The following is a 20,560-nucleotide window of genomic DNA, read 5'->3' as shown; positions in this document are numbered from 1 at the left end:
TAAATTTCTTAACCATTTAAGAAACATATCTCAGACTCTGCTGTGACCCTTTATCACCAAACCTAATGGATTACTTTATTAATAATGCACTGCTCTTAAAAGGAATTTTTCCGAAGATTCTACCATAAGAGAGTATTTTCAGGATGGCTATGACAAACAGGCTGACACGTTCATGTTGTAGCTATTAAAGATAATAAAATTTAACACTAACTCCAAAGAAGATGAATTATGTTCTGCTGCCAGGGTATCAAGCACCCTTTCTACTATATTAAACCAAAATTACAGTGCTACTAATTTCCAAGAATCGGCTTCTTTTTTCTGTCATGTTACTCAGGCTGAAAAACACACATAGGCTATTTGAGTACTTATGTCAACCAGACAACCAGCATGTCTCACCAGCTTCTGGGAATGAAGAACGATGATCCCCTATAAAGATGCCTACCCTGATCTTTCAGCTATCTCATTGAGGCAGATACTAAAAGTCTTTGATTGCCTGGCAGCAACGCACCTACACAAAGCAGCATGCTCCTATCGGGACTGCTAACTCCTTTCACCCATCTTCTCATAGGAAGAATAACTTGCTTTCATTTAATAGATATCTAGGTTTTCAGGGCTCCAACTACACTACCTTTCATTTCTTGAAAAGGTTTAACTAATATCCAAGTTCTCACGCCTCTGTATGCCATGTCCAGGTGCAGAGGACACCTATGGAAGGCTACCTTGTCTACTTCCAGCTCTGCCCTTAGTCAGATTTGGAGAAGCATTCAGATTCTTCTGGTCTTCTTCAGTTTCCTGCTTTTACCACCTTCTGTTGTTTCTTTATAAATACAAGAATCCGGTGCTGTCATAAGACTAGACAGGCCAAAACTCTGAAATTACACCAAGACCACACGTGCCAAGATTGCTGCCCCAACAAACCACTGAGTAACCCAAATAAATAGGAAAATACACAGTCCTCAGTGTCCTGCATCAACTGTTCTTCAAATAAGCCACTGCCTGGGAAGGTTGACAGTATTTCTTTGTGAACGTATAGCGAGACAATGATGGATCACATAGAAAGTCATAGACAAGTGCAGAAGACAGAAACAAAAAACCAACTGGAAGTATTTGGCAACAGAAAAAATTAAATTTCACATTGCAAGAGGGGAAAAACAGCCACTCTGCCATTTATCCTCCTCTCTCTTTGCACAGTTCTTCAGTAGGTAGGTGTGAGAAAGGTGCCTTAAAGCCAAAATAAAAGATACCAGCTACACGTAGAACTCTCCTTCCAATGCAGTGCTGTTTTCATGGGGATTCTGGGCAGCCAATACTTGCCTCACTTTTGCACGTTTCATGATCGTTACCAACAGAGGCAGATCACCAGGGCCCATCTGGCTGGCAGCAGGTCTCCCTCCATGCCCACACGTCCATGTGCACAAGCACAACTGGTCACAAATGCGCTCCCAAGGCCAGCCCGCAGCCCTGCTCCTTGGCTAGAGCACACTTCTGGCCTGCCATTACAGAATCAATTTCAACACTTTTCCAACTCCCAAATGCTGTTTCTTTCCTCCTGAGCAGGGTAAGATGGGTTCTTACACAACAGGGAACCCAACTGCTGCTACTAATCCAGCCTCAAATTACCTAACGTTCATTGCCCTGAGTACCTCCCATCAAGCTAGGGAGGTTCTCCAACCCTGGTGCGCTCAACCACTGGGTATTCATATTTTCTTTTCATTTTTGAAGGGCCATGGATTTTATATATTTTTAAATTTTTTAATTTTTTTTTTAATTTTTTTTTTTAAATAAAAATTAAGGTTTGTGTACTGGCACACAGTCCTTCCAATGTCATTTACTCTTGCAGTCTGTTTAATCAGAGTTCTACTTTAAAACACAAAAGACCCATGATTTGGGGTGCTAATGTCTGTGTGAGCACTGGGACAAATGCGCAGCTGATCAGGGCTTATAGAAGTGCAAACAGAGTCAATAATTTGGTTCAAGGATACGATGTCTAGTTAACACAGTACAAGTTAGCTAAAAGGAAACTTTCACCCTCCCCACACATAACAAAGAACCGTGATTTCTATTAGTGCGTTTCATACCATACATGCTGATTACTAGGCTGTGCTTCATTGTTAGCAGAGATTACAGCTGGGATAAGCTGCAGCTTTTTCCTAATTGCTATTATGATGACTGAATTTTTGTTTTGTGTCAAGCATTATTCACACATTATACTCAAAAATTTGATCCCTCCACGACGCATTATTGATTCCATGCAGGCAATCATGCTGCCGCCAATGTGAAGAATTAATTTGGGCTATTCTGCTTGATTTGCATTGCTCCATCATAGCAGAACACAACTCTATGGGGAAACACAAATTGAAAAGGAAGATTTGACAAAATATGGAAAATGCCGCCGTCCTTTTAAAGAGATGAGCCTTAAGAAGAGGAGGGGGAAAAAAGCTGAAAATAACAAAGCCCAGCACAACACGTGTGGTCCAGTAAGAAGTAAGGTCAGCCAGCCAAATTCATCTTAGTCAGAGGAAGGTTACAAGAGTAGCCTTACGCCTCTAATAAAGTAAACTAGCTTGCTTCAACTTGTATTGCCAAAGAAAACAAGCGAACACCTCTGAGAGCAACACTGCTCCAAAGCCTTTGAAACCTGTTAGCTCCATTTGTTTTCCCAGCATAAGCAATGCTCAACCACTTAGCGTGTCTTTTATCCGCAGTCCAGTCAACTGCAAAGCTGATCTAGAAGATGTGAAACAGATGCTTCACATCCACCTCTTTTTTATCAGAGTTCTCCCGCGTTAACAAAGGGAATTATGAGATGGCTTGACTGAAATCTAGACAGGGATTCCATGTGTTTTGACCTGAAGATTATTTCACAGTTTTAGGATGCCAACTTCATTAGAACAGAATCCCTTGAGAAGGGCAAGCAAACTTACATGTGGGTGCTGAGACCCCACATTGAGTCAACATCTGATCAGAATCTCCTTAAAGAGGACACTGACAACGACTCATTTCTGCTTGGTCACAAATGTTGGGCGCATAACCTCCAAGCCCATGCACACTTTGTCCACTGTCCCAAGCACTTCACACCTGAATGAGACAAAAACCCACATTCCGTCCCAGAAACAAGCCTCAAACTGCTACGCGCGTCAGCACACTGCATCATTTTACAGACTAAAGGTGTCAGGAGACGAAGGACCTCAAAATGCTAGATGCAAAGCATAGTGTTTCCCGATAGTATATCTTGGGGTGTCGTGTAGGGAGAAAGAGGAGCATCAGTCCAAGATTGGTTAAAAGCGAGATTACTTCCATTACGGCCAAGTCTTCTTTTCTGATTGTGGTCCAGTACAGCATTAATTTGGCTTTGAAACACCCCAAAATAGATAGGTGTTAGGGAACAGAGAATATATTGCTTCAACCTATCAATGGGGAAGCTTTCGGCACTGCTCACAATGCACAATTACAGGAAAGCAAGAGACTGAATTGCATGTTATTTTCCCCAAATATTTCTAAAGGTAATACATATATTCAAGTAAAATTCACCCTACCGCCATAACATTCCATTTTCTCCAAGTTCTTTGGATCCCCATGAAAAACTGCTTCCTGTCTACAGCCTGCAAGCATTCACTATTTTCTCCTATTTCCAAGTAAACTTGCTGGTTATAGAGAATTCTATATAAATAAAAGCAGAGAACCCAGCAACTGAGCCATCAGCACAGCCCTTCACTCACTTACAAAGGTGAGATGGAGCAAGGAGATGATGGCTGTGGCGGTGTGCTGGGTGTTACAATGCAGCTCCTGCCTTCGCTACGCAACACGCCAAGGCGAGTGGCATTGCCAGCGCAGGAAGTTCATCAGGATGGCCACTGATGGCTTCCACTGCTTCAGTCTTTCTTTGCTGGCAGTGTGCAAGTTAGAAGGGAATTTCCAAACCGCAGCATAGCGGATCCTCATTGAGAAGTTGCGATGGGACTTACTGCGTACATCCCAGGCACAGCTGGTGAGCAGGCAGTTGGGTTTGGTACTACCGAGCACTGCCTGCCAGCATCAGCACCCAGCCCTCAGCCGCCCGCAGCAAGGGCTGCTCTTAACAGAGTGACTGTTTGCTAAGTCCTAAATTAAGTCAGGTCCTACTTCCGTTTCATTCATTCAGTCACCTCCCAGCAAACATCCATTCAGAGTTGGGAAGAAGGCACAGCTTTTCTACTGGAGCAGCTTACGAGCTTATCATCAGCACGGTTAGAGCAATGGAGAAAAGATGCGAGAAATAGATATTAAGGGCGTACATTAAGGAGACCCAAATGACACGCAACGGGAAGGAAACCATCTCAACATCAGGTTTACATTCAGAGCCATTAAAATAAATGAATGTATTAGGGTGAGTTGGAGGAGGAAAAAATCTAAGCAGACAACAATAAAAATAAGAATGAAGCTGCTTCCGCACGCGGTGCTCGGGGTAAACCCTCGGGTCCCGCCGGGAGGAGATGACACGCGTGGGCACGCAGTTCCCGGCCGCGTCCCGGCGCCGCTCGCCCACCTACCGTCGTCCTGCTCCAGCACCATCATCGCGGGGCTGCGCTCGGGCAGCGCGGACCTCCGGAGCGGGGGAGTCCTCGTGCGGCGCGGGGCTCCAATAGCCGCCCGTCCGGCGTTTAACACAGATCTCGCTCCGGCAGAGCGACGCTCGGGGGCAAAGCGCTCTGCGGGTACGACTGCGGGGCTCACCTACTTCTGCGCCGCAGAACTGCGAGGAACTAAAACTGCAATTTAGAAAGAAGGGCGATCGGAGCGGTTCCTCTGGTTCTCACCTCCTCAACGGCTCAATTTACAGCTCATAACCTATTTTCACGCGATCGCTTCTGACGGCCCGTTCCCCCGACCGCCGCAGCGAGCCGGCTCTCGGCTTTATGAAGCGTCTCTCTTCGGTTTCGGGCTGAACCCAGCTCCCGTCACCCCGGCAGGCCGGCCCGCAGCCCCGAGCGCAGCGGGGAAGGCAGGCGCCCGCCCCCGGCGGCGGGATGCGGCGCGGCAGCACCCCCTGCAGGACGCACCGCGCTCCTCGGCCCGGCCCGGCGCCTCCCGGGGAGCGGCCCGCGGGTCTCGGGGCCGCCGCTCCTCTTGGCGGAGCGCAGGGCACGGACTCGCCGGAGAGCGAGCTGAGAAGGTACCCGGCCGGCTGTACCCGGCGGTTGTACCCGTTGCTCGCAACTCTCGCTCCGGAGACTGTAGCTCCACTTTCACTCGGTCGCTACCACGGTGAATGTATCAGCTCGGCCCTTGCGGGTCCGCCCCACCTGTCAGAGACGCCATCGACGACCGAACGCAAAGCAACAAGTGCGGACCCTGCGCCCCGCAGCCCCAGCGCACACAGCAGCCGTCACCCCGACCGCGCTCGCACAACTGCAGGGTCATGATCTCCGCTGCCACCAGCCTCACCGCCTCGGTCAGCTTGTGATACAGAAAGCACTTCATTCCTATTTTAACTTCTTCCCTTCGCAACTCACACAACACACTGCAGGCTCAGGCTGAGTATCCGCAGTACTATTGCTAGTTAGATCCCTTATCCCCAGCTGAGGTGGCATTTTCTTCCCCTTCATTCCAAACGCTTGATCCCAACAACCCAACAAGTATCACGGCCCTAAAAGGAGGACGGTTCACCCAAAGATTAAGGCTAATAGTTGAAAGCACTAGGCACAAGCTAGCAGAAACACGGGTTGTTCTACCTTTGGAGTGTTTTAATACTTCTAATGTTTCTACCGGATCTCTGATGGAGGCTGTGGACTCCAAAAATGTCCCTTCGTTGTCCGCGTACATTTCAATCCCATCGCCTTCAACAAGGACGCACCGGTCCTAAAACACACGGCACATTTACACTCACACTGATGGGTAATGGCAAAAAAAAAAAAGGGGGGGGCTGTTTTCTGATGAAAATGAAGTTAGGCACTGCTTACTGAAGCTGAGTTCTGTGGCGGGTGGAATGCAGATAGCGGTAGGCTGATGTGGCACAGATCCCATACGTGTTCATCCTTTACTGCTTCACAGCATCACAGGAGCTGCATTACTCCCTTCGAAAATGGTTATTTCTAAGTGCTTTCACTGCTTACTCATTTAACACACCAACAATAAAAAAGTTTCCTAACCCCCAACGCATTTGTACTGCAATTAAAGCCAACGACAATTAACACAATCTGTCGGAATTAATCACGACGCCTCATGTCAGTTTACTTTTTTAAGCAGAAATCTGGGCTTTGCAATCAAAACATTTACGTATTTGAGAAGTATCTTAACTCTCATTATCCCGAGCTCCCTGAACGCGGTGCGTAGGCTGGCTTGCCCATAGCAAACCCAGCAGCGACGAGCGCAGGGGAACCGACTGCAAGGCAAACCTAGGGGAAGTTTTTCTTGCTCTCCACCTTCCTGCTCTTTCCCCAGCTCTCTCCCCTCAGCTCGTATTTCGGGACGATGTTTGCCAAATGGTAAGGCTGTAGTTTCTAATATCAAGCCGTGTTCTATCAGTCAGGTTACAACATGTCACTTCCAACACACGGAACGATGTTACCTCCCTGACACAACTTGACACGATGCCACGACACATCAAGTCTGAAACATTATTACTGCTGTTATTTTTGCAGCCTGCCCCTTTGCTCCCATTGATAACTGTGAAGATCACGGCAAGGTGTTGGTGCCTCCGCTGCCTCCCTCAGCACCAAGGTAGGCTTTCAATCACAAAGCTGTACAGTGGCTGTCAGACCCCACAGGTGATGTGGCTGTCACATCAGGGCTTGCACGGCCCTGAAAGCACTGCTACAATGGGACCCAGAGGCTGGGTGAGTGGGCAGCTGCCCCTGAGCCCCAGCACAGCTTGCTGCACAGCTCTGAGAGCGCAGCATGCTGCAGACCCTACCAGCAAGACGGCTAGCATCCTTGTAATGAACCAGCATGGTGAGGAAACCATCTCTGACAGCCTGTCCTCTCCACAGAGCAACAGCTGTGAAGCCCACCTTGCTGGCAAGGACCACATAAGAAACACCCCCCCCTCAAAACCCCAAATGGCAAACCCCTCTTCAAACCAAGGGGACTGGATGCTGGCCACAACAGCAGGATTTTTAGGTGGCAGAAATCAGAATGGCCTGTGACAAGACATAGAGCTGGCTACAGGAGTAATGGAGATCCCCTTTTAACACTTGCAGAAGGGCATGTGAAGCCTGTTTGAATCAAGCAGGAAGAAATGCAATACAGCAAAAAGAACTCTTCATAAAGAGTTTCTCCTCTCCACCTCATCTCCTGCCCATTTCCCCAGCACTTTTAGAAGTGAGTGTCCTTTATCCTGGAACACGACTGCCCGGCCAACAGCACAGAGAGTTCCTGGGTGCTGCCACCCACATACCACCCTTCAGAGGTTTGCTGCCTACTGCACTCCCTTCAGGCTCACCCTGCACTCAGTTCCTCTTTAGTTCTGCCACCGCTGTTTAATCCCTTTTAGGCAGCTGCTCGCAAGGACTCCGTGGAAGGAGGCTGCTGAGAACAGTCTGGATGATCAGCAGACTCACTTTCGTCTACTCACAGCTCCAACCCCGAGCTCCTCGTGTTTAACGAGCTCATCAGGAGCCCCTGCAGCCCACCTGTGACCCTGCAGCACCCGGCAGGCAGGCACGGATACAGCTGGCACGAAGGCAACGCCCCGCTCACTGTTACGGTCAGGGGACTGAGACGGATGAGAGCCTTCCCTCCCCCCCTCCCTTTCGAGCGACATCCGAGTAAAACTTGCATCGCTCCGTTCTAAGCAGGGTCACCCCCGAGAGACGAGCTCCGTTCCTCAGTCGCATGAAATTACCCTGACCGTCCACCTCGGCCGTCGCTTCCCCCCCTTTACCTTCCGCACGGGGTGGTTGGACGAGAGGGTCCTTCAGCGCTCTGCCGGGCCGGGGAAGTTCTCTCCCTCTTCTGCGCCACGCACGCGTTCGGCTGCAGCGTCGCGGCCGCCCGAGCGGCGCTCCGCCCGCGTACTCGGAGGGCTCGGAGGGGCGGCCGCAGCGGCTCTCGCGGCCGGGCGGTGCGCGGCCGCGGCTCCGGAAGCGCTGGAGCTCCGCGGCCGCTCCCCGTTTGCCGGCGGTTCCGCGGCGGAGGGGCTCGCCCCTCCCCGGGGCAGAGGCTCCGCTTCCAAAGGAGAGCGGAGAACGGGAGGGAGGGAAGTCCGCGGCAGAACCGCGCACGAAGCCGCTCCCGCCCGCCGCCCCGTACTCACTTTTGCCGAGTTGGAGCCCTGCGCCCGGCGCGCAGCCGCTTCCCGGCCGGGCGGGACGCTCCGGGGCCGCCACCCCCGCGGCCGGCGTGGCCGGGACGAGCTTCAGCCGGCGAACTCACAGCGGTAGTCGGCGGGTGGCGGCCGCCCCGGGCCCTTCGTGATGCTGCGGGACGGCACGCTCCCTCCCCGCCTCCCTCCCCGCGGCCCGGCCCGGCCCACCTACCGTCCTCCTTGTCCAGCACCATCGTCCCGGGCGCCGGGGGCGGCCGCCGCCGCTCCGGCTGGCTGGGGAGCTCCGGGGCGGCTCCGGGTCGGGGTGCGGGGCGCGGGCGGCGGGCGCTGCCCCGGGACGAGCGCTGGGAGCGGCCAGAGAGGCGGACCGGCGCGGCTCGGCGGCCAGCTTAGGTGCGGGGCCGGCGGGGCTCGGTGCGCGGCTCGGTGCGGAGAGCTGCGGCCCGGCTCCGTTCCTCCCGCGATCCGCGCTGTCAGAAATCGCCGCGGTGCGATCGCAGGCGGCGGCTCGCAACCTCTCTTCGCTTCGCTGCTGCGGCCGCGAGAGCTTTCCCGGCTTCTAAAGTGCTTTTCTCTCGATTTCACTCTAAATCTAAAATTATATTCAAAGGCGGGGGGGGGCGGGAGGGAGGAAAGCTGCGAACCTATCACGGAAAGCAGAGGCACTTGCCGCCTGCCTCCCGCCCGCTCGCTCTCTCTCAATTTATGTGCTCTGCGCTCTCTCCTGCTGCTGAATAAATGCACACATTTCCCAGGGACCCTCAGATTCCCCTGTTAATTAAATCAATTCATTATGCTCAGATCTGATTAGCAGCCCCTTCCCCCCCTCTTTGAATCAATTATTCAATACACAAACATAATTGCCTGTGCCAGAGGTGTCTAAGTATTAGCTTATTTAACTCCAAGGACACTAATTACCCCTAGGGCAAGGGAACTTTTCTCATTAATTCTGACAAAACACAAAAGCACAGTTAAAGTGTGTGTGTATATACGTGTGTGAGAGAGAAAATGGGGGAGCGCACAGCCGGGGAGGGAGGCATTCCTCAAACGCACGTGTTACTGTACAAATAAGCTCTATTTTCTTTCTACCTTTTGCATCAGACTGGGGAGCAGTCTGATGCAAAATCAGACTGCTCCCCAGAAAGAATGAACTCCTTTCATTCTTTTCATTAAAATACCTCCCTCCTTCCCCCCATTTGTTGTTGTTGTTGTTTAAAGTAGGGAGCAGATCTGCAATGCAATGGTGGCAGCCAGACCCCATTGGCACAAAGTACGTAGGAGCGATGGGCAGCAAAGCAGGATTCGCAAATAGTTTTGTTTATCAAAGCAGAAAACTGTGCGGCAGACAATCTTCCCTACTTTAGAAACCAGTGAAAGAAATGGCCCTCTGCTGCAGCCAGTAAGATGATACATAATCTAGTATGTACTGGGAACGGTTCTGAATTGTTTACCATTTGAATTAATGTCAGTGCCCACTATTAATGTACTTGCTTCCTACATTTACCATAATGGGCTTGATTTCCATTAGCTGAAGCTAGAATGCTAAAAAGAGCCTGGGCAAGACTGATGCAGACTGAGATCGACCATCACTGTGGCATCTGAGACACATGGCTTCTGGCTCACACGTTACCCAAATTTTACCTCTGCATGACCCTCCTTTCAGTTAAAAGAAGGGGGGCGGAGGAAGAAAAAGGAGCAGTAAACGATTCCCCCAGATTAGGTTTTTTTTACTTTGTGAAGACCTATATTGTTCATGTCCTCAATCCGTGCAGAAGTATTGAAGATTTTCTTTTTGTTTCCTTAGGCAATGCATGAGCCGATCCATTAATCCATTTGGCTTTATATATCAGGAAACTGATATTAGCTCAGCTTATCTATTAGGTTTTATTCCCCCCTCCTCCTCTTTTTGTTGTGCTGCCTTCTTTTTGTACCTTGATCAGGCTGGTAACCCTTGAGGGGAGACAGAGCATTTTTGGTAAGTTTCAGGGGGGAAAATGCTGTGTGTCTCCTCTTGGGAACCATCCCCTCCCTAGTTCCCCATCATCACATTCCCCCACGTCAAGACAGCTGTGATTACACTTGCTCTGTTGGCAGCCCTCTCCACTCACCCAAAGCACACCTTGTACACTAAGAGCCCACAGGTGGGGCTGTGGGCAGTCAGCACATGGAGCTACTCTTCTCCCCACAAACAGCACAATAGAGCTCAGCAAACAAACTGACTGCACCACATAGCAAGCATAAGTAGGTCTGGGAACATAAAGTTGTGTTTCATTAGCTCAGTACCTTTGTCTGTAATACACACACATAAGGATAAAAATGCCTACAACTTTGTAACACAACAAACCCCATTTCCATGCTATGGCATACACTGCAGCCCCAGGAACTGTAAGTCAACGAGCCTATCTTTATTCCCCCCAACCTTCCCAATAGAGCATTGTGAATCAGCATGTTTCTGACTGTCCCCAGGGTCCTTGAGTCCATTCCTTTGCTCCCACAGCCAAAGTGTTTGAGCACAGAGCCACAGCCTCGGGATCTCAGTGTGCAGCTGTAGAGCCCTATTCTGAGCTTTGCTTACAGCTTCACCTAAGCACAGACCTACCAAGCAGCAGGTATTTGTCTGTGTGCACTGGAGCTCAAGGTCACTGTTGGGATGCCAAGGGTGAAACGGGAAGAAACTGAAGGAACAGATGTTGACTTCAGTACCATTCTTAAGAAGTGATGTTCACACTTGAATTGAGAGAGATGTGGTCACTGGAGATGAAAAGGAAAGAGGTGGAGGGGAAAAGCGAGAGGCAAATTTGCACATGTGCACGCGCATGAGGGAGCGTCACACAAGGGGAGAAAAATAACACAAAAAAACCCGACAAAACCTACACCATCCAATTCCCAAACACACATTCTGCAGCTTACTTTAATCCTAATGTTATATCTATATAGATTTGGGGTTTATAGCCATAACAAGGGAAGAATCCCAGAATAAAAGCCCTCGCTTCAGGTAAATGGCCTTTTCTTTTTGTTGTTTTACAGAGTGGCAAAGCACTATTCTAAATGGTTTTCCATTGGATTTGTTCAGTGGGTCCTTTCAAACAAGCGAGCAGCTCTGAGTAATTTCCAAACCTCCTTCACCTAGTGGGATGGAAATGCCATACAAACAATTACACCATGCTTCCATTTGTTAGACTCATGACAGCACATAGGAGCAGTAGGTTAAAGCGCTTGGAGACAACAGGTGCCACAGGGAGCAACTGGGAACCTTGACAAAGGGCAGTGTCAGAACTGGGATCCAGCCTCAGCTGCCACACCTCCATCCTCTGCAGCACAGTGCTCAGGCAGAGCTCTGGCAGGAGAGGACCATGCATGCAGCCACCAAGGTACCAGGTATCATTAACACTGCCCACTCCATTACAGTACACTCTGTCCAGGCAGCACAAGTCACTGTGCTCAATACTGCAGAAATGCAGATAAAAGAGCAGTTCTCTGCCCAGGAGAGCTTTTGGTCTAGTATGAATTCCCAGTACTCCTGGTGTGGGAGGGAAGAGGTGCACAGGAAGAAAACTATCCATGTACTGCAGCAAGGATGGGGCTCAGACCTCTGGCTCTTACTCCGTAACTGCTCTTCCTTTTATTTTGCTAGTCTTGAGCACAAGTGAGAGAAAATGAAGTTTCTTAAGAACAACGTGCAGCTCTTATTAAACTGCTAAGGAAACCTGCAATATACTTAAGTCAAGCCTTCAGCAGACCCGTGAGGTTTCATATTATCCCATGCCTGAATGAGGCAGATGACTGGAGCAAAAAGCAGCTAATGACATAAAAGCATTCTTCTACTTTCAGTCTCTCTTAATTAAGGAGTTGGTTAATGTTTCAGTGTTGGGAATTATAAAGCTTCATCAGGGAGGTTAATATGTTTTTTTTTTTTTTATCTTTCAGCTGACAGGAGGAAGAAAAACCAAAAACAGAAAAAAAGAAAAGAGGGTGATTAAGCCACGTGGCAGTCAGAACCCCACACGGAGGGCAGGATCAGGCCATACCAAAGCCTACAGCTGCACACAGTGAATTTAGCAGTATTGCCAAAGTCAGATTTCTGAGCAGATGATATTTGTGTGCCTGTTTAGACACATGGGTTTTATTTCTTGAAACCACCCAAATAACCAAAATGACTCACGGAGCTCCATACTGAATTAGCCCTCTCTGTTATTACCCATTTCAGAATCACTTACACCTAACCTGCGAGCATCACAAGAGACTGACCACAAGCCTGACTGTCCACTGCAATCCAACAGTCATGGGAAGGAGGAGAATCACAAGAGCTCTGTAAAGTTAAGTTCACAGAGAGCACGGGCTACGGTTCAAAAGACCACTTAAATACATACCTGAGATCTGCAGACCTCAGTTATGTCAACTCCTGCTGGACTAACTGAACTTACGTACATATAAATAATAAGAACAAACCAGATTCAATTCTGATAATGTTTTGCATAAAATTGATGTTAAATATTTTTGCAGACATGAAATATAAAAAAGAAATAATGCTGTATTAAAAATGCAGCAATTCCTTTGCTAGAGTAAAAATGGCAAAGCTTCAGAAGCGCAACCTCTAGAGAATGAGCTCTCTACCACTGCAATATAAGGCTGATACTTTAAGCCACAAGACTTCACAACCTGTAGCGATCTTCAAGAGATATTTACAGCTGATAAATTAGTTATTTAGAAGTTTTGTGCCACTCCCCATAGTGAAGACTTCAAAAATAATAATAATAAAAAAATGTATTTCTAAAAAAAGTAGTAAGACCTACGTTTATAGTTTGCTTCCTGGTTTCACCCATAAATCTTCCCCCCCCCCCCCCAGCTTGGTTGCTATGAACTCCATAATGTTACCTTCTACAGGAGAATCCAGCATCATAAAGATACTTGAGTGGGTATAAACCACTGGAGGATCAGGTTGGGTGTGCCACTTTGCAAACCCATTAGCATCTCCACAGCACCCGTACAGCTGGGGACCATGGCTTCAGAAAAGGCTCAAACTAGGAGCTAGGACAGGCTGGCTTCCCCAGGCCTCAGGGAATGCATGCTTACAGGAGATCTTTTCCAGGAGAAGCCTCCCTTGTCTTAACATGGATTAAACTTTCCTTCTCACATTCTTCCACCTACATGGTGAATCAGTTCCCAATGCTGATATATAATTCCAGTTCATACTGAAGTTAGGCAGAAGTTTGGGATTCCACCTTTAGCCCAACCTTCCTGAACAAGTCCATGCATGAATTTTTGGCTCTGCCACCTCTTCACACAGCAGCCTGTACGCTTTCCAGAGTTTAACATACATGAGAATGGATCATTCAGAACAAAAACACCACCAAGCCACATGAGTATGTTAGGGCAACTGTGTTTGTATAAAGTTTCTCACTTCTGTCTGGATGGATAACCAACATTGCTCAGTGTCCAGCATTCCTGAATGTCCTTCTGTGCCTTATAGTTCATTGCTACTCTAAGTTTTTTTGGCAGGTGGCTCTGCCTTTTTTCTTTATCTCAGAGGGTGTGGTAGATAGACAAGAAAGACAAATCCAGCCTCCTCATATCTGCCTCAGTTGTTTTATGGAGGAATCCAGAGGGACAGCATGTGATTCTGGACTGACACATGGAGCTCACGGGCACATTGCCACATCCACTGTTCTGATCAGTGCTCATTGCTCCCAGCCTGATGTCAAGCAGAGACTAATCAAATGTGAGATGGGTGAACAGAGGCAGAACTATGGAGCTGACTCTTCCTAGCCTGTTGCTGTTGGTTTTTCTTCATTCTGAAGCAGTACGTGTGGTCCCAGCCACAGAGCTAGACAATAATATGTCCAAAAATCACAACATCTTTCTTCAAAAGACACATTCTTCTCTCACTGCCTTGCTGAGGAAGGGACCAGGCAGGACTGACACAAAGTCAGAGGTAGAAATACATTAACTGAACAGATACAATGTAATGTCAGCCTCTTGTTACTTTGTGATGACAATATTCTAAGACACTGCCAGTGCGACCTGTGTTTTGTGGTTCCCTCTGTCTCTACTTGGCATAGGTAACATTCACCAGGTCTTCATAGTGTCATTCCAACAACACATCATCTAAAAACATGGATTCCACAGGACAGAAGCTGCTTGCACAGTAGTGGTAGGTGCACACAAAGTATACAGCATGACTGCTGAACACTCAACAGAGGAATTCCAGCTATTCCCAGCTCACACAGCCCAGGGAGGGACTGCTGCATTGGACCATGTTTCACACATGCTTTCACCAGCATCCAGCTCAGTTTGAATCTATAGTGCTAATCTTGATTCGTTAACATGTGAGAGGAAAAAACATCCACAAACCAAAGAGTGCTATTTGACTATTCTCTTCTTAAAACAAGAAATAAAAGAAACCTAACCTAGGAAGTTACATTGTTCTTCTTTCCCAATCCGAAGTCAGATACAAATTTAATGTAGGTGAAAGTTACAGGAGATCTTCTGATAAAAGCAGGCAGGTAGAGCTTCTAATGAAGGCATACACTGTAGTGCACATCTTGCCAATGTTTCTTAATGAATAATATGTGCACTCAGATGAGAATAATATTGATTGAGGTCTGCAGGCAAAGTTCTCCAGGAAAAAATTATTCTAGGAGCAGAGTCCTTTTTGAAAGATTTTGATCTTTTCCTACTGCAACCTTTTCCCTCCCCTCTCTTTGTGCTACCCAAAGCAACTGACAGCCAAAAAATGAAAAGCTTGCCCTGCATCTAATGTATCTATCAGATCCAGAAAGAAATTTATATACCGATACTAAGAATGGCTGCACCATTCTCCTTAGCTGGTAGAGGGCACAGCAGTGTGTAATTAGGACTGGATTACTTTACTCAGAACTGGAGCAGAGAGCAGATGTCATGCATTAATATTGGCATTTGATTCCAGACACTTTCTCTGCCATGTTTGCAAAAACAATTTGCCTTCCTACCTTGGATCTTGCCTTGCATTTACTCTTAGGTTGCTGTGACACAAGCAAAAAGCCACCAATGGCCACATGAAAGTACACACAGAGGGATAGTTCCAGACAGAGTGGATAAAACTTACGTTTTCAATCCTAACATTAAAAAAGTCATTTGCTTATTATATTGATCAGATTAATATTCCACTAAGTGCCAGCTCAAATACAAGAGGCCATAACATTATAACACATTTAACATAAGCCAACAGTAAAGACAGACATAACTTACTCTGAACTAACATTAACATACACTATTTGTAGTGCACATGAAAGATGCATCATCTACCTTCTCAGACATAACCAATGTTTTCCCCACCTGTTTTTCCACACAGAGAACTTCAGTTCCGATTTAGCTCCAGTTCAACATTTATTGTATACTGCCCTTTCAGAGGGCCTACACCTGAATTTCATGCTGTTAAAAATCACTGGCCCACATTCTGAACTGTAGCCAGCTTGCATTTGATCAACTGGGTTCTGGAGGTTTCTAGAGAGTAAGAGGTGGCCTGCCTTTGTTTAGGAGAATTCAGGGTGCATTTGCATGTGTTAACACCTACTTGTATCACACAGGCAGTGATCCACATGGTCACTGTCAAGAATATCACCAAACTTCTCTATCAGGAGGAATGTAAACCACCTCTACTGCCTTGGATCCTTTGTGATCCCAGTGGGTAAAGAGTGAGAAATGTGACTGCAATAATAGTGTCATAGCATAGATTCTTGAACCTGTGGACCACTAAGCCCAAGAAAATGTTCCTCTTTTTTTTCCATAACATGCAGTGATGGCAACTGCCCTAGTCGTACAGGAGAGATGTGTGATAGATAATTGATAAATTACCTTAACAAATGAGGAGAAGATACTGAAAACAGGCAGGCAGGTTCACATTCTTCTGGTCCATCAGCAAGTGGCAGAAGTGAAGGAACTGAAGGAACCGCTATCCTAAAATAAGAAAATAACTGGAGTGAAATGGTAGTTGTTGTCACAGTTCTTTTTAGTCATGTGAGAAACCCAGTCTGAGACCTTCGAAGATAACCACAGAAATTATATCATTCTCTCAGTAAGAGCTAGAAAAGCTTCTTGACTCAGGGAGGTCAAGAAGTGAGAGCCCAGTGGATCATTTGTTGCGTTTTTAATGCTTCATGGCTCAGGGTCAGTCAGAAATCCCTATCTTAAGGTTGGGATGAAAGCAGTCTGGAAAACAATCTTGCTCCTTTTCTGTTACTGGCAAGGTCTTGCTTAGGCTCTGCCATTTCTCTCTCTCTCATAGCAGATGCTGTAGTCCACTTCTGCTCACTGCACTGTGAATAAATCCACCCTAGGAGCTGACATGATGCTTCTCTGGGATCAGAGCAGACCAGAGGACCTTCCCTCCAACATTCTGTAGCATTGCAATTTGATGCAATTTAAAAAAAAAAAAAAAAAAAAAGCAAACAAACAAAACTAAAGCTAATGCTGGGGAGTAACATTCCTTACAGTGCCTGTTGATAAGTGAGTACTAATATTTACTTTTTTCTTTTTAATAGAATCAATAAGTTGACACAAGGAACATGAATACCAACAAATCTACCTGTTAACTGAGTAATGAGCCCTATTTCTTTGACTCTAGCCCCTTCCCACTACAGCAACATGGCTACATTTGACACAAGAGAAAGGAGAGATAATCAATCTCCTAACTGCTTAGGAGACAGCTTGATGTAAAAGAAGCTGGAAGCCACAGTTTAGAAGGCCTGCTAATGACTACATCTGTTTCAGACAGACATATTTTGACTATAGTTGCCACACTGAATAGTCACTGGAGTCAAGCAATAGCTTAAAAAGGCTGAGATACAACTCTGCAGTATTTTACAATGGAGTTAAGAGCTAAGCCTTAGAAGAAAAACTACTGCCATCCAAACACACAGCTGAAGCATGTCCCCTTCGCAAACACCACTCACTACTTAACCACAACCTCACATTGCAACACACTTGCAAATGATCTATAATGCCCTGCATTGATAGCATATCAAATTTGCATAAATATGTCTCAAATATTTATGAGCCAGTAGACATAAGCGTGCATTTAAAGGTGACTATCATTACAGACATAGTTTTTACATACTTTAATTCAAATAACCACATTTTGCCTTATCAAACATTTTGGGGATAAAATATAGCTTGCCATTAGTTTTAAGCTCTAAAATACTGTTACAAAGGAACAGCACTGCCAAAAAAAAAAAAAAAAAAGAAAAAGCAAGAGAATGTGAGCATACAAAAACACTTTACTGAAACCCAGCTATAAGATCTAATGCCATGGAATGACTAACAATAACATATATATTACTTTAAACAAGAGAACAATTTTGGATAACTCTCCACTTCTTTGTGTGGTACTTCAGTTTAGGCCTCATAAGCTGTAACTGTGCAACAGAAGCAGAAAGGAGCAAAAGAGCCCACTACCCCTCTTGCATGTTTAAAATAGGCCTCCTTAGAAGCAAGGATAATTCCTTATTTCCTCCAGCTGCTTATTTACTGGTGCTTCCCTTTTCATTTAATTAGAGCTAAAAAAAAACCAAAACCAACAGCAACAACTGGCCCCAGTAGTTTTTCAGAACTCTTTCCCACCAACAATCCCTTTTCTTATCAGCAGGTACTAAGAGGCACTGAGGACAGCTGCGTAGCTTGGAACAAATTTCTCAGACAGACCCTTTTAAAGCTTTTCTGTACCCAAGAAGTCTAACTCTGCCTGAAAGACAGCGATTAAAGTTTATAAAGAGTACAGAGATTTTACAGAGAGCAACACGATGCCCAGGACCAATTAAATGTCATCTTAAGTACTTAACTAAAACATTTTTCATACACTAGTAATCGGGTAAGTGGAAGGTGCCAAGTGAAACCTACATTTTAATTTTTGCCGTTGAGTTAATCTCAAAAGATTATGCATCATATTTCAGGAATGATTGCAGAAAGCTTTCAGTATAACAGTCTCTGTTAAGTTGGCTTCAGGAGCTCTGCAGAAGCCTGAAACAAGAAAACACACATGGGAAATTCAGCATACCCAGGAGCAAATACGTGCAAATAACAAAAAAAAATAAAAAAAAAAAAAGTGCTGCAATTAAGCTCAAAATAATGCAGGTGGTATCACATGAGGGGGTCTCAGTTAAGAGAGTCTCAGTCTGTACAAGGATATTAAGTGAGCTTTATTCTGTTTTCAGGCAAGAGCAATAAAACCCAGCTTTTCCTTTCTCCAACATGTGACTAGTTAATTTGCAGCATATAACAATATGATAAAGTGATTCACATGCCCTTTCTTTGACAAATGCTTTTCTCCAGCAAATGTGACTTCGAGAGATTCTGGGGGGTAAAGAGGACACAGTAATGCCTGGGGGAATGAGGCAGGAGGTCTTGCACCTGGGACAAGAGACTGGAACTGGAGACTTTGTTGCAGGTCTGGTACACATTTTCCATACAATGTGCCACAAGTCTCTCAGGCAGCAAAAGCAAAGAGTCAGGCGGCAAAGGTTTTCATACATGCTTAGATGCCCTCAGCACAAGCCTGCATGCAAAAAGTAAAACAAACAAACAAACAAAAAACAACAAAAAACAAACCCAAAACAAAATAAAACCAAACAAACAACCAAAAAAAGAGGTTTTTCTTGGTAAGATGGACATAAACTAAGAGCATAATCCTGGCCTAACCTAACTGTAGCCAACTATCCCTATGCTCTCCTTTGGAAGGGTATTAATATTGGGTTCTATTTGTTTGGTCTTTTTTCTTTAACCTTGGTTACATCAATGGCTGGGGCTAAGGAACAGACCAATAACTAGAGCACAACTTCAAGGGCAGCTTTTTCTAAGTCCAAGGGAAAGAGGAGGAAAAGCATGGGCTAGCTTTGCTGATTGCATGGGAGCACATGTAGCTCCTCATACCTGTGCAGCCACACTACAACCTCACTTGGAAAAGCACATAAGCTTTTGGCACAACATGTAGCATTGACCATCTGTTACAGTTGGTGTTACAGCTGGAAAGATTATCATGGTGAAAATGGGAAAAGAAACAAACAGGGAAGGAATGCTCACCTGTATCCAAAGATCTGGGTTCACAGGAAAGACTCCACAGAGGAGAGATCTCCAGAAAGAGAACCTTCCCTAGTGGCAGCCAGCCCTTAAATGGGGTCTAGGAATTGCCTTCACCTGTGCTCCCAGGGTTGACTCAGTCCTCACCTCAGGTGATCAATCAGTGATTCAGGTTATGATTCAAAGGTACCATATATCATCTTTCTTGAGATGATGGTCAAATGGCCATGGACTTCTCATTCTTGTAACAAAATACACTGGTGTGACCCCAAGACCATTCCTGAGCAGATGGGAGAGATGGTTTAATTCTTTCATGTGCCTGGAAGATGTCATGTGGACCAGCTATTTACCAAATAGATTTTTCTAGCTTAGGGTGTGCTCCTGCACCTTTTCCTGTTTAATTTATATGTAATCATTAATAAATCATTGGGCTGGAAGAGAAAACATTACTCCAGGTGATCTGATAGGTTACTCATCCTGGTTTTCACATCCTGCTTTGCAAATTCTGTTTGTGTTTTACATTAAACAGTCCTTGGCTAAACCATCACCCTTGGCACAGGGATTTGACCTTGTATCCCTCTAAGTATGAGAGAACAGTCTCTTCCTCCCCTTGTCTCTGAATCTACAACTGTTTCAACTGAGAGAGCTCAGTCAGGAGAAAGATGAAGAAGGCTTTTCCACATAGGGTGCTCAGGGAAGGGGCTTTCTTCTGGGAGAAGCAGGGCTGGGAGGCAGGACTGAAAAGCAGATCCTAATCCTCTTGTCTGAGCCCTCTGTCTATGAGGGCTAGCATGAGGGAGACAAGGAGATGACCTGCCCAGGGCCATAGTGTCCTTACCTTGCACAAGGGGAAGCTCAGATTAGATAACAGGAAAAAATTACTCTCTGAAAGAGTGGTGAGGCACTGGCACAGGCTGCCCAGAGAGGCGGTAGAGTCACTGTTCTTGTGCAGATGTGGCACTGAGGGATGTGGGTTAGTGGTCAAGGTAGGGTGGGCTGGGGTCAGACTGGATGATCTTAAAGGTCTTTTCCAACCTTAATGATCCTCTGATTCTGAAAGTACCTGCCTGTGCCAAGTATAGAGTTTGATTTTCAGCCCTGTGATTTTCTGACAGATCTATCTTTTGCGTTACTTCTGTATACTGCGCTTGCTTAATCGTTACAGAAAACTGTTGTCTTATGAACCCAGGCTACTGTTTTTATTTCAAAATTGCTTAACATCAGCAAGCACCTTCTACAATATACAGTGCCGATTCTGTCTTCATT

The 20,560-nt window shown here is 46.3% G+C and overlaps 1 protein-coding gene and 1 long non-coding RNA gene across 7 annotated transcripts in view; both read right to left on the bottom strand.

The window, feature by feature from the left end:
- LMO1 (LIM domain only 1) overlaps positions 1-8,871 on the bottom strand; it is a 47,791-nt gene extending 38,920 nt beyond the window's left edge. The window contains exon 1 of one of the 5 annotated variants that reach the window (XM_015864108.2): positions 8,457-8,871. In XM_015864108.2, the coding sequence (XP_015719594.1) occupies positions 8,457-8,478 (22 nt within the window). In that variant the 5' untranslated portion in view covers positions 8,479-8,871. Of the gene's footprint in view, positions 1-4,529; positions 4,964-7,861; positions 7,993-8,233; positions 8,256-8,456 lie in introns of those variants that run through there. The other 4 variants (XM_015864113.2, XM_015864111.2, XM_015864107.2 and 1 more) reach the window with 4 other exon arrangements.
- Positions 8,872-10,498: 1,627 nt separating this feature from the next.
- Positions 10,499-20,560, bottom strand: part of LOC107314648 — an 82,017-nt gene continuing 71,955 nt past the window's right edge. Inside the window, exons 5-7 of one of the 2 annotated variants that reach the window (XR_001555547.1) lie at positions 18,119-18,238; positions 16,079-16,180; positions 10,499-10,996 (exon numbers count right to left, since the gene is read on the bottom strand). This is a non-coding gene — a long non-coding RNA (uncharacterized LOC107314648). Of the gene's footprint in view, positions 10,997-16,078; positions 16,181-18,118; positions 18,239-19,390 lie in introns of those variants that run through there. The other variant, XR_004307432.1, reaches the window with a different exon arrangement.

Source organism: Coturnix japonica, chromosome 5 (genome assembly GCF_001577835.2).
Source record: "Coturnix japonica isolate 7356 chromosome 5, Coturnix japonica 2.1, whole genome shotgun sequence".
Classification (NCBI taxonomy): domain Eukaryota; kingdom Metazoa; phylum Chordata; class Aves; order Galliformes; family Phasianidae; genus Coturnix; species Coturnix japonica.
The sequence above is the reverse complement of the archived record's forward strand: the minus strand, read 5'-3'. Positions and strand labels throughout refer to the sequence as shown.